The 21,648-nt window shown below is 47.4% G+C and overlaps 2 protein-coding genes across 3 annotated transcripts in view; one reads left to right on the top strand and one right to left on the bottom strand.

The window, feature by feature from the left end:
- The window catches only part of FZR1 (fizzy and cell division cycle 20 related 1), a 33,848-nt gene extending 23,307 nt beyond the window's left edge, over positions 1-10,541 (bottom strand). Inside the window, exon 1 of one of the 2 annotated variants that reach the window (XM_024218364.3) lies at positions 10,478-10,541. The gene's annotated coding sequence lies outside the window, so the exon portion shown is untranslated. The remainder of the gene's footprint in view (positions 1-10,477) is intronic. The other variant, XM_024218365.3, reaches the window with a different exon arrangement.
- A 5,890-nt stretch (positions 10,542-16,431) lies between these two features.
- LOC112119644 (protein ANTAGONIST OF LIKE HETEROCHROMATIN PROTEIN 1-like) lies at positions 16,432-19,855 on the top strand. Its single transcript, XM_024218378.1, has 2 exons — positions 16,432-16,584; positions 18,407-19,855. The coding sequence occupies exons 1-2, from the start codon at positions 16,438-16,440 to the stop codon at positions 19,523-19,525; spliced, it is 1,266 nt and encodes a 421-aa protein (XP_024074146.1). The 5' UTR covers positions 16,432-16,437; the 3' UTR covers positions 19,526-19,855.
- Positions 19,856-21,648: the final 1,793 nt, after the last annotated feature.

Genomic DNA, 21,648 nt, shown 5'->3' with positions numbered 1-21,648 from the left:
CAGTGGGGAGCACAGGCCAATGGCTGCACAAAAGTGGGAGATCTCCCTGCAGCCCCTCCACCCCGGGACACGGACTCTGCGGTGAGGCTGCACCCAACCCTGACACAGCACAAGACCTGGGCCTGCCCCAGAAACACCCTGGGGCCCTGCCCCTCTGCACCAGGCACACCAGGTGTGGGGCAAGCAGACTCAACCAGACAGGATCCAAGTGTGAGGGGTCTAGGTGTAGGGCCATCTGGATGCACAGAGGCTCGTTGGGCGGGAAGTTCCAGGTGCAATGGGACTCCACAGGGGCTTCCAGGTGAAGGTGGCTGGGGCTCAGCTGAGGGGTCTGGGTGCAGCTAGTTGGGGGTCAGTGGCGTGGGGGTCTGTATGTGGGTGCTCAGGGTGGTGCAGGGGGTGGGAGGCAGTCTGGGTGCAGGAGTGGGAGTCCAGAGGAAGGGGAGCCTGGGTGCAGGGGGGCTCCAGATGCAGGGGTTGAGGGTCACTGGCTGGGGTTCAGGTGTAGAGGGCATGGGGAGTTCTGGATGTACCGAGTGAGGCTTGGCAGGGGTGTCTGGGTATGGGAGGTCCGGCTGCACGGGGGTTGGGTGGATGTGGGAGCAGCTCCCCGTATAGTGACCCCTCCCCCCACAGCTAAGGAGCAATAGGGACAGGAAACAGGAGGATCTGAGCTTCCTGCAGCTGGAGGAGGTTTCTGGGGGTGGATCTGACATAGCCCTAGCAACTTCTTGCAGGGGAAGAGAAAGTCCCGTCCTCTCCTGCCTCCAGCCCAGATGAGACTAGCAGGTGATCTTGGCTCAGGGTAGGAACCACTGGCTGGGGTGTCCCCAGCCACACGGTGATTTACCTCTTCGCTGGATGCTCCAGGTGCCTTAAACAATGTCCCTGCACTGCTTGGGAGTGGTGCGTGACTGCTCTTGCAGCTTCCCTTTGCTTCCGTCAGAAAGTAATTTTTCTGCAGGGAAGCAAAGAAATCAGTGGGGGGGACATGAATTCTGCGCACATGCAGTGGCGCAGAATTCCCCCAGGAGTAAAGAGTCCAGGGTAGATACAGCCCATGTGTCAGGATATATATTCCACAAGGCAGCAAGGCATGTACAGTAGATACAAACACCAGAGTTACGAACTAACTAGTCAACCACACATCCCATTTGGAACCGCAACTACACAATCAGACAGCAGGAGAGAGAGAGAGAGAGAGAAAAAATAAATACAGTACTGTGTTAAAAGTAAGCTACTAAAAATATAAAGGGAAAGCAGCGTTTTTCTTCTGCATAGTAAAGTTTAAAAGCTGTATTAAGTCAATGTTCAGCTGCAAACTTTTGAAAAAACCACCATAATGTTTTGTTCAGAATTATGAACCACCTCCATTCCCAAGGTGTTCGTAACGCTGAAGTTCTACTATAATTAGAACAGCATTCAAACAAATCGTTATTTTGTCAACTAGTTAAACTGGCATTCAGAATACCATTGGAAAAAGTTTTAAATGCATGGATATGTTCTTTCCTGATCTAGAATTTTTTAAGTGATCTTCATACTAATGAAAAAGGATCATAATTCAATGTTTTTGACTATAGAACATATTATTACACATTATATTTCTTTGTGAAGAAAGTGAAGATGAAATTGCAGTCAGATTTTAAGTTAAGAAAGAGCCTTTTCAAATAGTTGAAGCTGTCTGTTTTAACTTCACTTTATGCTTTTTTTTGCCACTAGAGAAAAAAGTTATAATAATGCCACCAGCGAATTCAATACTTATTTTTCATATGCAGCACTGGTCAGCCTGGGTACAAGTTAACAGTTGCTTAATTAGTAAAAAATAAATACTCCAGCCCATTAGAGTATATACCAACATGCACTGTTCTTCAGATTACACTTTTATATCTTCAAGAGAAACATGTTTTACAATTTACATCCTAAGAATTTTTATAACAAAATCAAGTTTAAAACAGAGCTTTTTTAAAAGTTAAAAAAAATCAGAAAAGCTGCTCTTGGCTTGGATTAGTGTGTTTAATTATATTTTAGTATAAATCTTGAATAATAGTAAGAAATTCAAAATATCATCTGAAGCTCTCAAAGAACTTTACAACAAAATATGTTTCCCATATTTTACTGAGAGGAAAACGGAGTAAGAAAGAGGTTAAGTGATTTGCCCAAGGTCACGCAAAGCAGAGTTCAACTCAAGTCTCCAGGCTCCCAATCCTATGTTTTAAATCACTAGACAATGCTATTACAATCAAGACTATTACCAAACAAAATGAAAGAAGGTGTAGCAAGGTAACTGGAATAATTAGGCTAAACTGCATACTTTAGTAAGAGTGGTGTTAGATTGTATCGGGTCATTATTGACTCCTGTCTTATATTTTTAGAAACTGGACATAAAAAGTCAGCATAGGCTAAATACAGCCAACAAGATCTCAACCAGTAAGTGATTTAATAAAATATTATTAATAATAAAGATACAAAATTATGTTTAACTGAAAACTGGCTCCAAATTGTTCAAACCAAGTTTTATAAAAAAAGAGAAATTCTGCTAATAAAATATATTGGATTTACACTAGTCAATGGAGATATTCTTCTTTTATCATTCTGGCTTAAATCTGAAATTGGCTCATTACACTTGTGTCTTAATAATTGATACTCTAAAGCAGTGGTTTTAAAACTTTTTTTCTGGGGACCCAGTTGAAGAAAATTGTTGATGCCTGCGACCCAACGGAGCTGGGGATGAGGGGTTCAGGGTGTGGGAGGGGGCTCTGGGCTGGGGCAGGGCAGGAGTCAAGGCTCTGGGCTGGGGGTACAGGCTCTGGGGTGGGGCCAGGGATGAGGGGTTTGGGGAGCAGGGGCTCAGGGCTACGGTGCAGGAGGGAGTCAGGGCTCTGGGCTGGGGATGAAGGGTTTGGGGTGCAGGAAGGGGTTCCCGGTTTGGGGGGCTCAGGACTGAGGCAGGGGATTGGGGCACAGACTTACCTCCGGCAGCTCCTGGTCAGTGGCGCAGCCGGGGTGCAGAGGCAGGTTTCCCACCTGGCCTGGTGCCACGGACTGCGCTGCGCCCTGGAAGCGGCGAGCAGCAGGTCCAGCTCCTGGGCGGAGGTGCACAAGCGGCTTTGCGTGACTCTCGCCCACAGGCCCCATGGCCCCCCTGCCTAGAAGCCGGACCCGCTGCTGGCTGCTTTCGGAGTGCAGCGCGGTGGCGGAACAGGTAGGCACTAGCCCCTTAGCTGGGCAGCACCACCAACAGGACTTTTAACGTCTGACATGCCGCGACCCAACCCAAAGTTTGAAAAACGCTGCTCTAAAGAAATACCCCAGACTTCAGCATAAATTAAATGATCTATAACAGCATATTTGAAAAGAGAAGTAATAACAACAAGCTTCAGCCACACGTGACATCAGCTAACATCCTGGATGCCTCACAACCACGGCACAGCACAGAGACAGCTCTAGTGGTGCAGAAGAGACAGCCTTTTTATGGCCATGGGCACAGGCAATATTTCCATGCCCACAGTGCTGGACCTCTCTGTAGCCTCTGACACACTGCACCAAAAGGTACAGCTACCCCACCTACAGAACACAACAGGAGTAGGTGGTCCTGCACTACCATGACTCCAATCATCACTCTCCAGCAGAGCTCAGCATGGATAGGTAACTGCTCCTCCTCTCCAAAGGCCCTCACCTGCCGAGTCCCACAAGTAGAGCCCTGCATGGATACAAAATCTGTATCCGCATCCAATCTGCGATCTGCAAACATGGTCCATGGATATAAAGTGGATATCTGCAGATTTTCAGGGCTCTACCCACAAGATCCATGAGCGAGATGCCATGGGCTCAGGTGTCAACAGTACCCAGATGACACTCAACTACACATCTCATTCTCAACTGAGGAATGAACCACCACTAAAACATTGCAGTGCCTACAAGAAGTCAGCTCTTCAGCTTGAGCCAGCAGCTCATCATGTAACTCAGCAAAGATCAAAGCAATGCTGGTCTGAAAGGGGAAACACCTTGAAGAACTAGCCAAGCGTCTCCACTTGCCGTTGACGTCTCACAGCCCCCATTCATCAAAGTGGCATAGAGCCTCAGGGTCCTGTCTGACTCCTCACTAAGCTCAGCTAAGTAGCATCAGTACCTAAAAATGCCTCTCCACATATGTCATAAGTAAATGCAGCCAGACTGGTAAGTCCTATAAAAGAGATACAACATGGGCAACGACAATCCAAGCATCTCTTGTGCTGCTCCACCACTGTACCTCTATAGTGCAGTTTTTATGTCCCTTCAATCCTTGGCCTTGTTGAGACTGCCACCATAGGAAGTGAGGTGCCAAACGTGACAGCAATGTTTTTTACGGATATTGACACCTATCCACTAGGAAATGGACTTAAATACCTCCCACACAAACACATTTTGCATAAGCCACTGGACAGAAAAAAGGAAATGAAAGTTTTGTGAGTAATGACACAAGGTGAATAACAACAAACTGATGATGTGGCTCTTTTTTGGTCATAGACCACCGAACTCTACAGAATTTGTGTTTGTTGTACAGTAGAAACTCAGAGTTACGAACACCAGACTTACAAACTGACTGGTTAACCACACACCTCATTTGGAACTGGAAGTACTCAATGAGGCAGCAGAGACAAAAAAAAACAACAACAAAAACCTACGAATACTGTACAGTCTTAAACGTAAACTACTAAAAAAATAAAGGGAAAATTTAAAAAAAGATTTGACAAGGTAAGGGAACTGTTTCTGTGTTTCTTTCATTTAAATTAAGATGGTTAAAAGCAGCATTTTTCTTCTGCATAGTAAAGTTCAAAGCTGTATTAAGTCAATGTTCAGTGCAGCAGCAGTCAAAAAAGCAAACAGAATGTTGGGAATCATTAAGAAAGGGATGGATAATCAGACAAAAAATATCATATTGCCTCTATATAAATCCATGGTTCGCACACATCTTGAATACTGCATGCAGATGTGGTCGCCCCATCTCAAAAAAGATATATTGGACTTGGAAAAGATTCAGAAGAGGGCAACAAAAATTATTAGGGGTATGGAATGGCTTCCGTATGAGGAGAGATTAATAAGACTGGGACGTTTCAGCTTGGAAAAGGGACGACTAAGGGGGGATATGATAGAGGTCTATAAAATCATGACTGGTGTGGAGAAAGTAAATAAGGAAACGTTATTTACTCCTTCTCATAACACCAAATGAAACTAATAGGCATCAGATTTAAAACAAACAAAAGGAAGTATTTTTTCACACAATGCACAGTCAACCTGTGGAACTCCTTGCCAGAGGATGTTGTGAAGGCCAAGACTATGACAGGGTTCAAAAAAGAACTAGATAAATTCATGGAGGACAGGATGGGCAGATGGTGTCCTTAGTCTGTTTGCCAGAAGCTGGGAATGGGCGACAGGGGATGGATCACTTGATGATTACCTGTTCTGTTCATTCCCTCTGGGGCACCTGGCATTGGCCACTGTCGGAAGACAGCATACTCTGCTAGATGGACCTTTACTCTGACCCAGTATGGGCGTTCTTATGTTCTAAACTTTTAAAAGACCATAACATTTTGTTCAGAGTTACAAACGACCTCCATTCCTGATGTGTTCGTAACTCTGAGGTTCTACTGTATACAGTAGAATCCCATTTATCCAAGGGGGTTTGGCTGATTGTGTGTACTAATACTCAAGTAGCACTTTGACAGAGGTTGCGGGAAAAAACAGTTACTGCATGGATAACCATGCATCCTAGAGATGCCATGTTTTGAAGGAAACATTATCTCCTGGCCTGTACATTCCAGGACTACATTATCTTGCTTTATTGGAATCTCCCCTGATCTATGTTTCTTTTACGCCACAGCTCCCACATGCAGTCTTATGTACAAGCCCCATGTGTCTAATAGTACTGTTACCCCAAATACTCACATGCATATACTATAAAAGATGAGCTCCATGAAGGTGCTACAAGAGTTTTTACTCAGACAATTCTGTTTTGTACTTATTGTTTTCTAATGCCTCATGAGAAAAAGTACATGGAACTGTTAACAGAGCTAACCTAAGAAACCAGGTCTGCTGGATTGTAATTGAGTCTTACCAGACACCTGCAAATCTAAACCAAAATTGTAAAATGCACTAAGTCTCTAATTCTTGTAGAATTGTGCTGAAAAGCAAGCCATTAAACAAAACAAAAAACAGAACACACCTGATGTTTTAACTACTTAGAATACAATCCAGTCCTAGCCATAAAGAAAAACAATAAATCACAGCATTTATATAAATGCACCAGCCCCAGCCCACAACTTCACGAAATTCTATTTATACATAAAACACAATTTTTAAATATGAGAAACTTATCGGCATGGGAATTACTATTAGTGATGAACTCTTAAGCATGAAGCACTGTGCTAGCATCAAACACACTATTTCAATAAGATTCAGCACTTCTCCCCAGGAAAGTGAGCACAGTGCCTTCAGAGAGCTACAGATCAAGTAAAATTCATTTAAATAATAAAATGTTAAGATTGGGGCTTTGTCAAATTCCTCCAAAACTATCTAAGAGGTTTCATTTAGTTTTAATGACTATTCCAAAGGAAGATTCTCCATCTACTGTAAAAGGAAAGAAGCTGGGTTTAGGATTTCTAGACCCATGAATTACAGAACTTGTGCACCACCTCCTTTAAAAAAAAAAAAAGAGACATTCTAATCTTAAAACAAATGAAAAGGGGGAAAATGGTTAGTAAGGAGACTGACAATAAGCTAGAGAGACCAGGTGGGTGAAACTGGTGAAAGAGGCAAGCTGTCAAGCTTACACAGAGCTCTTCTTCAGTTCTGGAAAAGCTCTAGAGCCTTTTACCTCTAGGTTGCTTGTTTATATAAAGCCTAGGGGCTAATGACACCGTGTTGTTGTCTTCTGATGGCTGTCCAGTGGTTTATGGGAACTAAATTTGGGTCTAGTCCCCAGCTGACAAGTGTTCACCTCACGAAAACCACCATCACAATTACCATCATTGTTAGCAGTTTTGGCAATGAAACCAAGGATTGAAGAGGCCACAGAAACTGAATTACCCTTTTCGCATCTAACAGTGACTCTTTCCAAGTCAGGTTGAGGTACATTGGCTGAGTAGGGAGGCCTCAAAATAGAAGTCTATAAGCTTTGTTTTGGTTTAGCTGTACATATACCACACTTCATTCCCTTAGTAACATGGATGCGCCATACATCTGCTCAAGATCTGTCTGGATTCTTGTAGTACGTTTCAAGATCATCACCATTGTTCACAAGGACTGATTAGGGTAGGAATGAGAACAGCAGAAGACACATGCATGCAGTCAAGCAAATCCAACACACTAAGGCCTCGTCTACACTGCCACTTTACAGCGCTGAAACTTTCTCACTCAGGGGTGAAAAAAAAACCCTGCGTGCTGCAAATTTCAGCGCTGTAAAGTGGTAGTGTAGACAGCTCTCTCCCAGCACTGGTGCCGCAACTACACAGCCATGTTAAAACGCTGCCACGGCAGCGCTTTAACGTTGCTAGTGAAGACATACCCTAAGTGTGCTGCCCTTGTTATGGAGACTAATAGATATTCGAGTGTGACAATTTTTAACAGCTGTTTTTAAGCAAGATTAAAATTTTGAGCCTATCTATCCACTTTGACAGCATCCCTATAAAAAAGGAAATAGTTTTGTGTTACTGAATGGTGCTGGCTTGATACTCTTGGAGAGCAGAATCCTCTATTTGTAGAATTGATACAGTACAGGCAGCAGTAGTACAAGTTTCCCCTCACACTGCCCCATCTCTAGGTCTAAGGAGCAAATTCAGTCCCCAATGGCCCAGTCCAGTCTTGGTCTTTCTGCCAAGATGGCCAACTGAACTGACAGCCGGTGCCAAATGTGTTGATATTTTTCATAACAGGGACACTTGTCACACCAGCACCTGGACAAATTCATTTCACAAAGGATGCTGAAAATGCAAAAAAGCGATTTTTGGCTCCCAGGCTCAATACAGAAGGATCCGTGTTTGAAAAGTGTTGACACACTAGTCAAAATCACCTCCTTCTTAAACTCGGTTTGACTATCATTGACACCAAACCACTTCCAAAAACACATTCACAAGCAGCTGATGCGTATAGGAAATAAGCGCAGTTAAAGAAAACATTCAGATACATCCTGCAACGTTATAGCCAAAAGTCTTGTTGATTACCTTAAAGTAGGGCTGTCAATTAATCGCAGTTAACTCATGCGATTAACTCAAAAAAATTAATGGTGATTACAAAAATTGAGTGCGATTAATCGCAGTTTGAATCGCACTGTTAAACAATAGAATACCAATTGAAATTTATTAAATATTTTGGATGTTTTTCTACATTTTCAAATATATTGATTTAAATTACAACACAGAATACAAAGTGTACAGTGCTTACTTTATATTATTATTTTTATTACAAATATTTGCGCTGTAAAAATGACAAACAAAAGAAATAGTATATTCACTTCATACAAGTACTGTAGTGCAATCTCATTATGGTGAAAGTGCAACTTACAAATGTAGATTTTTTTTGTTACATAACTGTACTCAAAACAATGTACAACTTCAGAGCCTACAAGTCCACTCAGTCCTACTTCTTATTCAGCCAATCACTAAGACAAACAAGTTTGTTTACATTTACGGGAGACAAAGCTGCCCGCTTCTTATTTACAATGTCACCTGAAAGTGAGAACAGGTATTTGCATGGCACTTTTGTAGCCGGTATTGCAAGGTATTTATGTGCCAAATATGATAAACATTCATATGCCCCTTCATGCTTCGGCCACCATTCCACAGGACATGCTTCCATGCTGATGAGGCTTGTTAAAAATAAATAAATAAATAAATAAATAAAGCGTTAATTAAATATTGACTGAACTCCTCGGGGGAGAATAGTACGTCTCCTGCTCTGTTTTACATGCATTCTGCCATATATTTCACGTTATAGCAGTCTCGGATGATGACCCAGCACATGCTGTTCGTTTTAAGAACACTTTCACACAGATTTGACAAAACGCAAAGAAGGTACCAATGTGAGATTTCTAAAGATAGCTACAGCACTAGACCCAAGGTTTAAGAATCTGAAGTGCCTTCCAAAATCTGAGAGGGATGAGGTGTGGAGCATGCTTTCAGAAGTCTTAAAAGAGCAACACTGTGATACAGAAACTACAGAACCCAAACCGCCAAAAAAGAAAATCAACCTTCTGCTGGTGGCATCAGACTCAAGATGATGAAAGTGAACATGCGTCAGTCTGCACTGCTTTGAATCGTTATCGAGCAGAACCTGTCATCAGCATGGACGCATGTCCTCTGGAATGGTGGCTGAAGATGAAGGGACATATGAAGCTTTAGCACATCTGGCACGTAATTATCTTGCAATGCCGGCTAAAACAGTGCCATGCGAATGCCTGTTCTCACTTTCAGGTGACATTGTAAAGAAGAAGTGGGCAGCCTTATCTCCTGTAAATGTAAACAAACTTGTTTGTCTGAGTGACTGGCTGAACAAGAAGTAGGACTGAGTGGACTTGTAGACTCTAAAGTTTTATATTGTTTTATTTTTGAATGCAGTTTTTTTGTACATAATTCTACATTTGTAAGTTCAACTTTCATGATAAAGAGATTGCACTACAGTACATTTATGAAGTGAATTAAAAAATACTATTTCTTTTGTTTTTTACAGCACAAATATTTGTAATCAAAAATAAATATAAAATGAACACTGTACACTTTATATTCTGTGTTGTAATAGAAATCAATATTTGAAAATGTAGAAAACATCCAAAAATATTTTAAATAATGGTATTCTATTATTAACAATACGATTAATCGCAATTAATTTTTTTTAATCGCTTGACAGCCCTACCTTAAAGAGATGAGAACTGCTTCTGTAAATTTTAAATCTTAAATAAAATATCCCCAAAGTACTACAGGGCACCGCATTAGCTCCGCTGGAGCAGATTTGTGTAAAGCCAACCTGAATAAGGAGGCCCTGTGCACATCTGCCAGCCAAACAGTGCCCAGAGTCAGCTCCAAGGGATGGTTGGCTAGGCCCCTTAAAAGAAATCTGTGGGCCCCCTACAGCATGTTTGCTGGGGCCCCACTCCATCCATTTCACCTCCCTTACAGACATTCCTGGGGCCCCTGAGCTCAGGGCACTGGGTCAAGTGACCCCCTTCGCTCCCCCCAGGCTGAACTGTGATTTAAGTGGGGAGAGGGCTAACCTGGATCTACCCCCCCACAGCACTCAGATCAAAGAGCCCTGCACCCTCCGCCCCCCAAGGCCTGAGCCCCTCGCCCCCACGGTAACGGGGCCCGGGCCCCTCCGCCCCCCAAGGCCTGAGCCCCTCGCCCCCACGGTAAGGGGGCCCGGGCCCCTCCGCCCCGCAAGGCCTGAGCCCCCCACCCTGGGAAAGAGGCCTCCCCCCGGAGACAGCCGGACGCAGCCCCTCACCTACCCAGCCAGCCCGGCTCCTGCTCCGCCTCCTCCTGTCACTCTCCGCCGGCCTCAGCCCTCAGCGCTCCCCAATATGGCGGCCGCTCCTGCCCGGCCCCTGCGCTCCCCGCGGCTCCGCCCCCTCCCCGCGCGGTGCATCACGGGAGCCTCCTCCCCCTCGCCCCATTCGAATCAATACAGGAAGGAGGAGATACGCTCGTTGCCCATAGCAACCACTGAGGCCTAGCGGCGCCGGGCTGAGACAGGGGCAGGGCCTCCATTTAAAGACTTTCCGTCCGGGGGCAGGAGGAGAGGGGAGAGTTTCTGGGGGATGGGTTCGGGCCTGGGCTGGAGTTTGGGAGTCGGCCGGGCCTGGGTTTGGGGCCTGGCGGGAAGTTGGGGGGCTGGCGGAGGTTATGGGGCCGGATGTGGGTTTGGGGGGCTGTCGGGGCGTTGTGGGCCCCAGGGTGGGTTTGGGGGGTTGTAGGGCCGGGGGTGGGTTCAGGGGACTGGGGGTTTGTTTGGGGGGCTGGCGGGGAGTTCTTGGGCCCTGGGGTGGGGTTGGGGGGCTGGAGGGGGGTTGGGGGGCTGGTGTATCATTGTGGGTTCAGGGGGTTGGGGCATTGTGGGACTGGGGGTGGGTTCAGCAGGGTGGGGGATAGGGGATTTGGGGCCTGGCGGGGGGTTGTGGGCCCATGACTGGGTTTGGGGCCTGGCAGGGATGGGGGGTGTCCCATTGAGAACTATTACACAATTCGTCATCATCTCCATGGCACTGTTGCCATAGTGCCCGCGAGGCAGTAATGAGTACCGCCAGGTGATGGCCTCTGGTCACGTTGCTGGCTGGGCCCAATTTATAAAAGCAGAGCCAGGCCTCATGTGGACATAGTAGAGGTCTGAGAGCAGGGGTTGTATTCTACCACCCAGTCTCCCTCCCTGGCATTGTCAACTGGCCTTTCACAGCGGCTGGCACTGGTGGATGCACGGCTCCCTGAGGGTAGTGGTTACTCTACAGCCCAGCCATGGCATAATACAGTACCCGATGTATCTGTGCAGGGAGGCACCAGAAGATCTAGCTTTGCATGGTAGACCCAGTGTTATCAACTCTTATGATTTAATTGCAACTCACCAATATTTGATTTGTTTCCTAAAGGGCCCGCTTCTGCAGTCACATGATTACATGAAAATCTCAGCTGTATTTATTTATTTTTTTGCAGTAAGTTTATAGTGATCAGGGTTATAGAGGAAAAAGTGGGAAATGTGACCTGAGTGAACCTTAAAGACTCAGAAACCTGAAAACAAATAAAAAGAACCCAATATTTATTATTAAAATCTCATGAATTTTGAGCCAATCTCATGATGGGTTGGGACATGACTCATGATTTTTGAATGCTTGGGATTGGCAATTCTGCAAGATGCTGCCATCTTTTTTGGCTGTATGCCATCTGTGGGGAAACCCCATGTTGGTGCTCAGTACAATGTAGCAAAAAGTCCCTCCAGTCACAGCTACATGACATCCATGATGCTGTGACACTGAAAACCTCTGTCTCTCTTTAAGTATCGTACGGTGAATGCCTATCTAATGATCTAAAATGAGAGGGATGGTGCATGCCTCTTCATGTCCTGTGCTCTGAAAGTTCATATTGGCACGGTTTTGGCTTCTGGTGTCAAAGCAAGTTTTCCTGAGGGCTCAGAATCCGATAAGAATTTCAGGACTGCCAACACTGGCCATTTTATAGTGAATTTAAGAGATTATTAGCTGCTTTCCCGTGATGCTCTCAGTCAGACCTGGAATAGCCTGCAGCTCAGGAATTTGGGCTTAGCTTTCTGTCATACATTCTGTAGCCAGCAGAGGCTGCTGGTCTGATCCCAGAGCAGGGTGGTAGCTAGGGAAGCTCACAATTACTTGTCTCCACCTCCCCTATCAAGAGGCGCTGTATGGGGATGGAGTTGGTGTGAAGGCAGTGAGGGACAGCTACTGGACCACTATCCTTTTCCTGCAGGAGGCCTCATAGGGAATGCGGTAAAAGTGCTGCCTGTGAGGGAACTCACAGCAGTGGTTTGCAGACATTGCCAGCAGTGGGTGCTAAAAGGGAGGGTATAAGAGTAGTGACTGTAGTGGAAGCTCTTAGCTCCTCAAGTATCAGCCTCTTCCAGCAGGAGTCAATGCACAAGGTCCAGGGCTGAGCTCAGCCAGGATTCCTCACAGTTCCCAGCTGTGAGCCGGGTGATGAATTTCAGGATCAAAATAGCCAGTGACCTGTTGTGTCAAGATGGCTCTGGCTGGGTTTGGAAAATGTATGTGGGTGAAAAGAGGTGAAATGTTTTATATGCACAAACAATGTATATCTGTAACACCTACATTCTTTTATAGCAGAGTAGCTGTTGTTGGCCAATAGTCTCTGCCATATGCTAGCATTACACTGACTACAGAAGATGCGTTGGAAATCATTTTGGTTTTGCTTGAGTTCTTTTTATTGCTCTGATCAATAAACTGAACCATTTTGGTTTCCATATTTAATAAAGGACTGACACCCAAGCTCTAGCAGTTACTCAAATTCAAATCCTTACTCAAGACCCAAAAGCCAGCCGATGCCTCAGCCTTGATGATTAATAAATCAGAGAAAACTATGTTTATTCATTTAAAATAATTCATGTGACTTAGAACCACCATGATGTCCCAGTCCCTAATATGTACAGCTTCATGATCTGATGCTGTCGCACTCAACCCTACTCTTTCCCAAATTCTGGGTGCATTAGAGAGAGGAGTGGAGAGGGTTGATATCCAAATTCTGAGTGGGGATTAGGGTCTGGGTTCTGTGCAAGCCATGAGGTGGGAGGTAATTTGGATCTGGGTTCTGCATGTACGTTTCAGGGGAGGATCTGCAAGCCAGTTGGGAGGAATCAAAATCCAAGTTCTGGGTGCAGGCCGAAGGGGATTTGGGATATGAATTCTCGGTGCAGATCAGGAGGGAATTTAGGGTGTGCATTCTGTGTGCAGGTCAGGGGAGGGAAAGGGATCACTATCTGAGTTCTGGTTGATGCGGTGGGGGGAAATCAGGATCCAAGTTCCAGTTGCAGTGTGTTTTCATCTCCTTCTATCCTGGGTAGCACTGCAGGGCCCATTTGGCTGCCTAGGCACCCTGAGGCCAGCTGAAAACAAAGGTGAATGAGCTTAGCAGCAAGGGCCAGAAGATAAAAAATCAGACAGGCATTCCTTCCTCCTCTTTGCGGGGCCCAGCCCAGTCCCTTGAAGGAGTAGGCGGCAAGGAAGCCCTGACTTCCACTGATTAGGCAGGAGCCTTAGGTGCACAGGACATACATTCTCAAACATGGGAGCAGGGCCGGCTCCAGGGTTTTGGCCGCCCCAAGCAGCCAAACCAAAAAAAAAAAAAAAAACAAACCGCGATCGCGATCTGCGGCGGCAATTCGGCAGGAGGTCCTTCGCTCCGAGCAGGAGTGAGGGACCGTCCGCCGAACAGCTGGACGTGCCGCCCCTCTCCGAAGTGGCCGCCCCAAGCACCTGCTTGGTAAGCTGGTGCCTGGAGCCAGCCCTGCATGGGAGAAGTCCTGCTGAAATTAGCTGGGTTCTGCATAAGCGCGGTGGGGATCCAAGTGCAGAATTGGGGCCTTTGTCAGATTCTCCTTTTATTTGTGTGGGGTTTTCACAAAGCAGCTGGGGAGAGAAAAACGTGAAGTGAATGGGGGGAGGAAAATATATGTCAAAGCCACACACATTGGGAGGGATGAGACCAGAAACTACTTTTACTCACATTTTTAAAAAATAGACTGTTTTGCTTTAATCTTTGTAAACCCCCTGGAAGATGAAAGACATGATAAAAGTATGTGTAGTTTACAACATACCCTGAAGTACTTGGGAAGGACACTATGTCCATGGACACTGCATTATATTACACTGCACTGGGAAAAAAATTGGGACTGGAACTTGCTCTTCTGGTCATCCAGAAATATGCGCTTCCAAGACACTGGATCTTGTTCATTTGTTAGAATTCAGAATTGGCTGGCGAGGAAAAGTTAATCGTCCAAACTAATATTAATGAAAAACGTGCCATGTTCTCTTTTACATAGGATCCTTCACAATTCTCTCAGGCTGTGCTGCAAATTAAACCCTTCCGTTAATCAGGATTCAGTCAATGACCAGTTTTTAGCATTTCACAGTTTATCCAGATGCTGGTTGTGCAGATGTGAAGTAAAACAGAAATATACAAGACAGGCATCTTAAGCCCCAATCCTGTAAAGACTCTTGTTATTAACTTTAAGCACATGAGTAGACCCACGAAGTTCAGAACAGACCCACTCAGTTTAATGGGATCGTCACAGTTCAGGGCAACTGCACTTGTATTCCCAATCCGTGGTCCAGCAAGGGCACCCACTCGAGGCTCCTGGCTCCTCAGCCATCATCTCTCTTGGGCAGAAACCTGCCTCTCTCTTCTGACCTGGGTTTTTCCAGACTGCACACTTCCTGCGTACACTGTGCGTTCCCCAGCAAGCCACGCTGCTTAGGCAGGCAGTTTGCACTTTGCTTTCTCCTCAGAGTCTGTGAACAGTTCTAATTGCCCACGGTTGGTTATAAGGTTCACTCAGCCCTTTCTAAGCAAGCACATTTATTCTTAAGGTGAAAGCATTACAAAGAAAACATATTAAAACAATAGACGAACCCCCAAACCTGCTAATAAGCTTCCCAGACATCACCAATGGAAGGCCTTCCAACCCTTTCTAGGAAGGATTAGGGCCCCCCATGTACAGAAGGTCCTGTCCTGAGTCAGTTTAAACTCAGGCTGTTTATCCAAAAGTCCTTTCTTTGTCTGTTGGTCTCTGGAGAATCCAGTTTGGACCAGTCCATGCAGCCTCTCCAGGTGATGGGATCTCTCTGGAGGTGTTACAACCTGAGTGAATTTGGCTAATCAATACCCCCCCACACTCACACACACACACACACACACACTGTTCTTAGTTCCTGGAGGGCTCTGGTCACCCTTCCCTATGAAATTACATCCTGTCTCTGGGTGTCCATGGTACATATACTCAATACAGTGAGATCTCCCAAAGATATTTCAGGCAACTGCCATAGTTGTCAGGTATAAGAGGGTAGCTGTGTTAGTCTGAGTAACTGCATCTGTAACTTTCACTCTATGCATCCGAAGAAGTGAGGTTTTTACTCACAAAAGCTTATGCCCAAATAAATCTGTTAGTCTTTAAGGTGCCACCAGACTCCTTGTTGTTTTTATAGTTGTCAGGATTACTTGCATGCTTAAAATTAAGCACATGCATAAACCTTTGCAGGAGCGCTGCCTAAGACTGAGGCTGTAGTGTTGTCAGCCATCCATTCCATTAATCCTTTGTTCAGGCCAGGATTTAGGTAAATCCTGTCCAATGCCTATAAGCAGCACTGGGTGTATGAGTCAGTTTGGAAGCTAGAGAGTCAGAGAGAACCACAGGGTCTGTCTGCACCTAGCTGCTCCAGGAGCAAACCCCCGGTGTGCTTTACAACTGAGCTCTCTCTTCTGTGCTGGGAGAGGCCTTCCAAAGTCCATCTCTCCAGCCCTTCGATTTTTAAAAACAAATCGCCTTTATGTTAAAATGGGAGCAGTCAGAGAGCTCAAGCCTCCATTTAGGTTTTGTAAATATATATTTACCAAGGAGCATCCGGAGAAATACTTGTATGTACATGGGGGGGGGAGGATCAACTTCCCTGCAGCCTTTGCAACCCAAACATTGCAAGTGTCTGAAAACCAGAAGGGGAAACGGACTAGGGGCCCAGGCAAGGAAAGTCCTTGTGTCTGAGCAGCCTCCCTTGACTTTCTGCCGGCGCTGCCCGGGTCCCGGGGAGGTGGCTGTGGCAGAGAACCAGCAGATGGAGCTCCGCTTGCGAGACACCTTTTCCTTCCCTCGCCTGCGCCGCGACCCCGCGGGCGGCTCCGCCCGTTCACTTCCTGCGGAGGTCGGGCTCTGGATTTGAAAATGCAGGAGTCGTTGGTGCTGCTGCTGTACCTGGGGAGGAAAAGGAGGGCCGGCCCCCAGCGGGAGATGGCTGCCCGGGGGGACGAGGCGCAGCGGGCAGCCTGGCTCCGGCAGTACTACACGCAGCGACAGAAGAGGCTGATGACGGTAACCCCCTTGGCGGGGGGACGGGGTGTCTGGGCGCAGGGCCCCGGGGCAACAGGGAGAATCCAGGTGTGGAACATCTGGCGCGGGGGCGGGGCTCGCCCTGAGTTCGGGACCGATCCCGCGGACAGGCCCTGGTGTGCTCAGACTGGGGGGTGGGAGGAGAACAGGCCAGGGGCTGTCCAAGGATTGGGGATGGAAGTGGGGGGCCAGGGAGTACAAAGCGATGAGCGAGGAAATGGGGGTGCAGAGCGGGCACAAGGAGAATGGAGGAAAAGCTGGGAGGGGGGTAATCATTTAACACTTTTAAACCCCACCCCCCCAGCTAGAAAACTTGGGCTGAGGGGACCAACCCCTGCAGACAAAATAAAGCCCCTTCATTGTTCTAGTCACTTTAATTCTCCTTTATTCCCATCCATAAACTCAGCCAGGGCCATGGGGCTGAATAAAGACTTTCCACCACTTTCTGTCTCCTTTGTTACTAATCTCCAAACCAGCTGTCAGTTGGAAAGGCCAGGTCTAACGCCGGTTACCGTCAACGAGCAACCCAACCGGAATACCAATCACCACTTAGGGTGACCAGATGTCCCAATTTTATAGGGACAGTCCCAATTTTGTGGTCTTTTTCTTATATAGGCTCCTATTACCCCCCACCCCCTGTCCCGATTTTTCACACTTGTTGTCTGGTCACCCTATCGCCAGTGATAGTTTTGTTTTATCATCCAATTTAAAAAGAATGATTAAACCTGAATGTTAAAACAAAAATAAAATGTACAAAATGTGGGAAAAGTTGAAATTGGAACATTGCAATTGACCCGAAATGGGCTTTTGCCCCAGAAAGTTCGTTTTGTGGGCCACTTTGACTTTTCAGCCCCATTCGGAATGAAATGTTTTCGAATTTTCTGCAGAAGAGAAATTCCAAGCATCACCCAGCTGTAGGGTGACCAGATGTCCCGATTTTATAGGGACAGTCCCGATTTTTGGGTCTTTTTCTTATCTAGGCACCTATTACCCCCCACCTCCTGTCCCGATTTTCCACATTTGCTGTCTGGTCACCCTACCCAACTGTAGCGATGACATTCTGCCCGCCGAGAGCTCTCAGTTGGCTGCAGTGTTGTGTTTCACACCCTGGCCTCGCGTGTGTGTATTATTGCTGTGTGCTGGTAAACAGCGGCTGTGGTGCACCCCAAAGGGGGCGGGGCTAAGGGAGTTACTCAAGAGGCAGGGTATGTCTAATATCTCATAGGCTTTTGACACTCATTGGGTGAAAGTTGCTATAGGGCTGTAATAATACCCCACTCTTATCTAGCACTTCTCATCCATAGATCTCAAAGTGCTTTACAAAGGAGATCAGTACCATTGGCCTCATTTTACAGGTGGGGAAACTGAGGCACCAATCGGCAAAATGACTTGCTCAAAGTCACCCAGTAGGTCAGTGGTAGACCCAGGAAGAGAACCCTGAGTCCCAGACCAGTGCACCACCCACTAGGCCAGACACTCATTCCATTCAGTATTAGCTTGGCATTCATGTAGACAGCCTGATACAGGGGGCTGGGCTGAGTGCCAGGGATGACTGAGCTCCAAAACCAACTCAGTGACTAACTGGGTGGCCTTGGGCAAGTCACTTCACACCTTTTTGTGTCAGTTTTCCCCCTGTGTCCAATAGGGATGATGCTGACCCAATACCCAGGGATGCTGAGAGGATGAATTGATTGTCTGTGCAGCACGTTGGTTGGTTGTAGATGCAGTGCTGTAAAAGTGCTGAGCATTGCCATACATGTCTAGAAGGAAATGCTGCCTCATGCCTGTAATTGTCAAATTTCAGCTGCTGATTGCCCGTCGGAGGAGATCCAGCTGTTACTTCCACCCACGCGCCTGGCCCAGCTTCCGGAATGCTGACTGGTGGGAACGGGTGGTCCTGAAAGACTTCCAGCCTCGGGACTGGCTGGAGAAATTCCGAATGTCCAAGGAGACCTTCTTCTATGTCTGCAACCAGCTGCGACCCAAGCTGTCCCACCCGAGTACCCAGCCCCACCCAGTGCTGCCTCTGGAGCAGCGGGTAGCCGTGGCCGTTTGGCACCTGGCCACCAATGTAGAGTACCAGACAATCAGCCCCCTCTTTGGGGTGGGTCCCTCCACCGTGCAGAACTGCGTCAAGGAGGTCAGCTACGCCATTGTGCTGCTGCTGAAGCCACTCTACCTCCGGCTGCCCAGCGAGCAGGAGCTGGAGAACATGGTGCGAATCTTCAGTGCCCGCTGGGGATTCCCACACTGCATCGGTGCCTTGGACAGCCTCCATGTCCCCATCCACGCCCCTGCGCACCTCGGTGCCGACTACTGCAACAGCCAGGGCTGGCATTCTGTCCTCACGCAGGCGACGGTGGATGGGCTGGGTCAGTTCTGGGACATCTGCGCCGGCTTTCCTGGCAGCATGGAGAACAGCACCGTCCTGGAAAACTCCAGCTTGTGGGTGTTAGCCAGGGAGGGCCGCCTCTTCCCAACCCCCCTGAAACATTTCATGGGGAGGGCACAAAAGTACGTCCTGTTGGGAGATGCCTCTTACCCGCTGCGGGACTGGATCCTCAAGCCTTACCCAGAAGACGGCACCCTCACCCCACAGCAGCTCCAGTTCAACTATCGCCTGAAGCGAGCCCACAGTGTGATCGAGAATGCCTTCCTGCGCCTCAAGGCCCGGTGGCAGTTCCTCCTGAAATGTGACGACTGCAGCCTGGACCTGCTGCCCACGGTCATACTCGCCTGTTGCACCCTGCACAACGTGTGTGAGGCCCACGACAGCCCCTTCAACGAGGAGTGGCTAGAGGTGATAGAGCCCGCCGAGTTCTCAAAGCCCTGCCAGCCTGCGCCCATGTCCATGGACGACAGCAGCGCCGAGGAAGTGCGAGAGCTGATGTGCGAATACTTTGAAAGCTACGGAGAAGGCTGATTGCTACAAAGCAATGCCGCATGCTCTCCAGCTCTCAAACTTTCAGTAACTCTAGTACACCTAACGTTGCCCCAGCAATCAAAGGCTACTGAATGGGGACTGTGCGCTGTCACATACTGCAAAGCCTTTTCCGTGGAATAAAGGTGGCTTGGGGGATTGGTAAGGAGTCAGCCCTTCCCAGCTCAGCCACCAGTTCCAGTCCAGAGGAGGTTGGCCGTGTTGTGCTAAAGCAGTCTTTGCCTTGGTGCTGCCAGGCAATGGGATGGATTTCATGCCTTTGTAATCTGCCAGGGTTTAGACGATCTTGTGTCGTGGTCTGTGAGATGTAAATAAAACAGGGGGTCTAGGTTTGGACAAAAAGAGCAGTGCATATTTTTTTTGCTTTCTTTACGAATAAATCAGGCTCAGTAGCTCAGGGCGATTGGAAAAGGGACACAGAGCCTGTCATGTCTTGGTCCCTGGTATGAAATCAGCCTAGGCTGCAGCCTGGCAGTCAGTGAAAGTTACCAGCTGATGAGTTCTCAGTGGCCTGTGGGAAAAGGTGGGTGGATCTCAGTTCAGCAGACAGGTGTCCTTCACCCAGTGCTACTGTTACTGTTGGCACAGTGTCACCTGCATGGGCAGCCTCAGCAGCAAGTGCCTAGATGCCGTGGTGATGGGTGCTCCAGAAACACATCAGCAGAAAGGCCAAAGGATGGAATAGGTACTATTGTCTGAATCACAATAGCATCTGGAGGCCCCAGCCGAGGACAGGGCCCCATTGGCTGGGTCCTGACCCAGAGATGCCAGTCCCTGCCCTGATGAGCTCACTGTCTGAACAGGCAAGATGCACACAAGGTGGGAGGGGAAGTGACTTGCCTGAGGCCAGCAGCAGAGCTGGGATAAGAATCCAGGAGTCAAGGATTCCCAGCTAGCACCCTACCCACTAGACTGCACTACCTCCACTACAGCCTGAGGCTGAAGTTCCTGGCTAATGCTGAGGAACATCGGCAGAGCTGCGCTGGGGCTGCCTGGGCACGTGGTTTCTCGGTGAGTCACTGCAGCTCTCCAGGCTGGCCCCTTTCAGGAGCACAGAAGCTGAGACAGTGGTGGGTGGGAAAAGCCCTGGGGTCACTTTAGGACAGGGGTCGGCAACCTTTCAGAAGTGGTGTGCCGAGTCTTCATTTATTCACTCTGATTTAAGGTTTCGCGTGCCAGTCATACATTTTAACGTTTTTAGAAGGTCACTTTCTCTAAGTCTATAATATATAACTAAACTATTGATGTATGTAAAGTAAGTAAGGCTTTTGAAATGTTTAAGAAGCTTCATTGAAAATTAAATTAAAATGCAGAGCCCCCCGGACCGGTGGCCAGGACCCCGGCAGTGTGAGTGCCACTGAAAATCAGCTTGTGTGCCGCCTTCGGCACATGTGCCATAGGTTGCCTACCCCTGCTTTAGGAGGTATGTGGATTTCCACAAAGGTATCTGCCTGGCATGGCGGAACCTCTTCAGGGATGCTGCCTCCAGGTGAAATCACGTGATGAAGGAAATAACAACAAACTCAACATCATGGGCCAGATTCAACTGGGGCTCCAGCGAGTACGACTTCATTGCCTTCAGCGGAGTGACTCCCATTTGCATCAGGGCTGAGTTTAACCGCACACATCTGTGGTTCTGCTTCTGCTGACACCCCTCTCCCGTTTTGCCAGTCACGCTGCCTAGCATCATCATTCCTGGGGACACACTAATAGAATCAGTCGTTTCCATACCCCCACGCTTGTGCCTGCTGTCCAGAACTCACTTGTTTTGTGGAAATCTAGTGTTTTACTCCTACAATCTGATAACAAGAATTTGGGACTTTAGCAATATCTGTGTCTGAAGGGCTGTGGATGTAGCAGGGGCGTTAACCTGAGTATCCAGACAAATTCCAATGTAGGTAACTACATTCTGCCTATCTGTGGCCCTGAGCCTGCAAAGAGTTACACATATGCTTAACCCTACCTGCATGGACAGACCCACTGAGTCCAAGCCTTAAGCCTCCAGGATTGGAGTCTTTGATTTTTAAAACATGGCCGGATATTTGTCTGCTCATAGACTTGAAGGTCAGAAAGAACCATCATGATCATCTAGTCCGACGTCCTGC

The sequence above is a fragment of the Terrapene carolina genome, unplaced genomic scaffold, assembly GCF_002925995.2.
Source record: "Terrapene carolina triunguis isolate 2854851 unplaced genomic scaffold, T_m_triunguis-2.0 Scaffold194, whole genome shotgun sequence".
Classification (NCBI taxonomy): Eukaryota; Metazoa; Chordata; order Testudines; family Emydidae; genus Terrapene; species Terrapene triunguis.
The sequence above is the reverse complement of the archived record's forward strand: the minus strand, read 5'-3'. Positions and strand labels throughout refer to the sequence as shown.

Coding starts and splice junctions, on each gene's coding strand:
- LOC112119644 (XM_024218378.1), top strand. CDS start 16,438: ATGCAGGAGTCGTTGGTGCTGCTGCTGTACCTGGGGAGGAAAAGGAGG. Junction 16,585..18,406: donor GACAGAAGAGGCTGATGACG/GTAACCCCCTTG, acceptor GTCAAATTTCAG/CTGCTGATTGCCCGTCGGAG.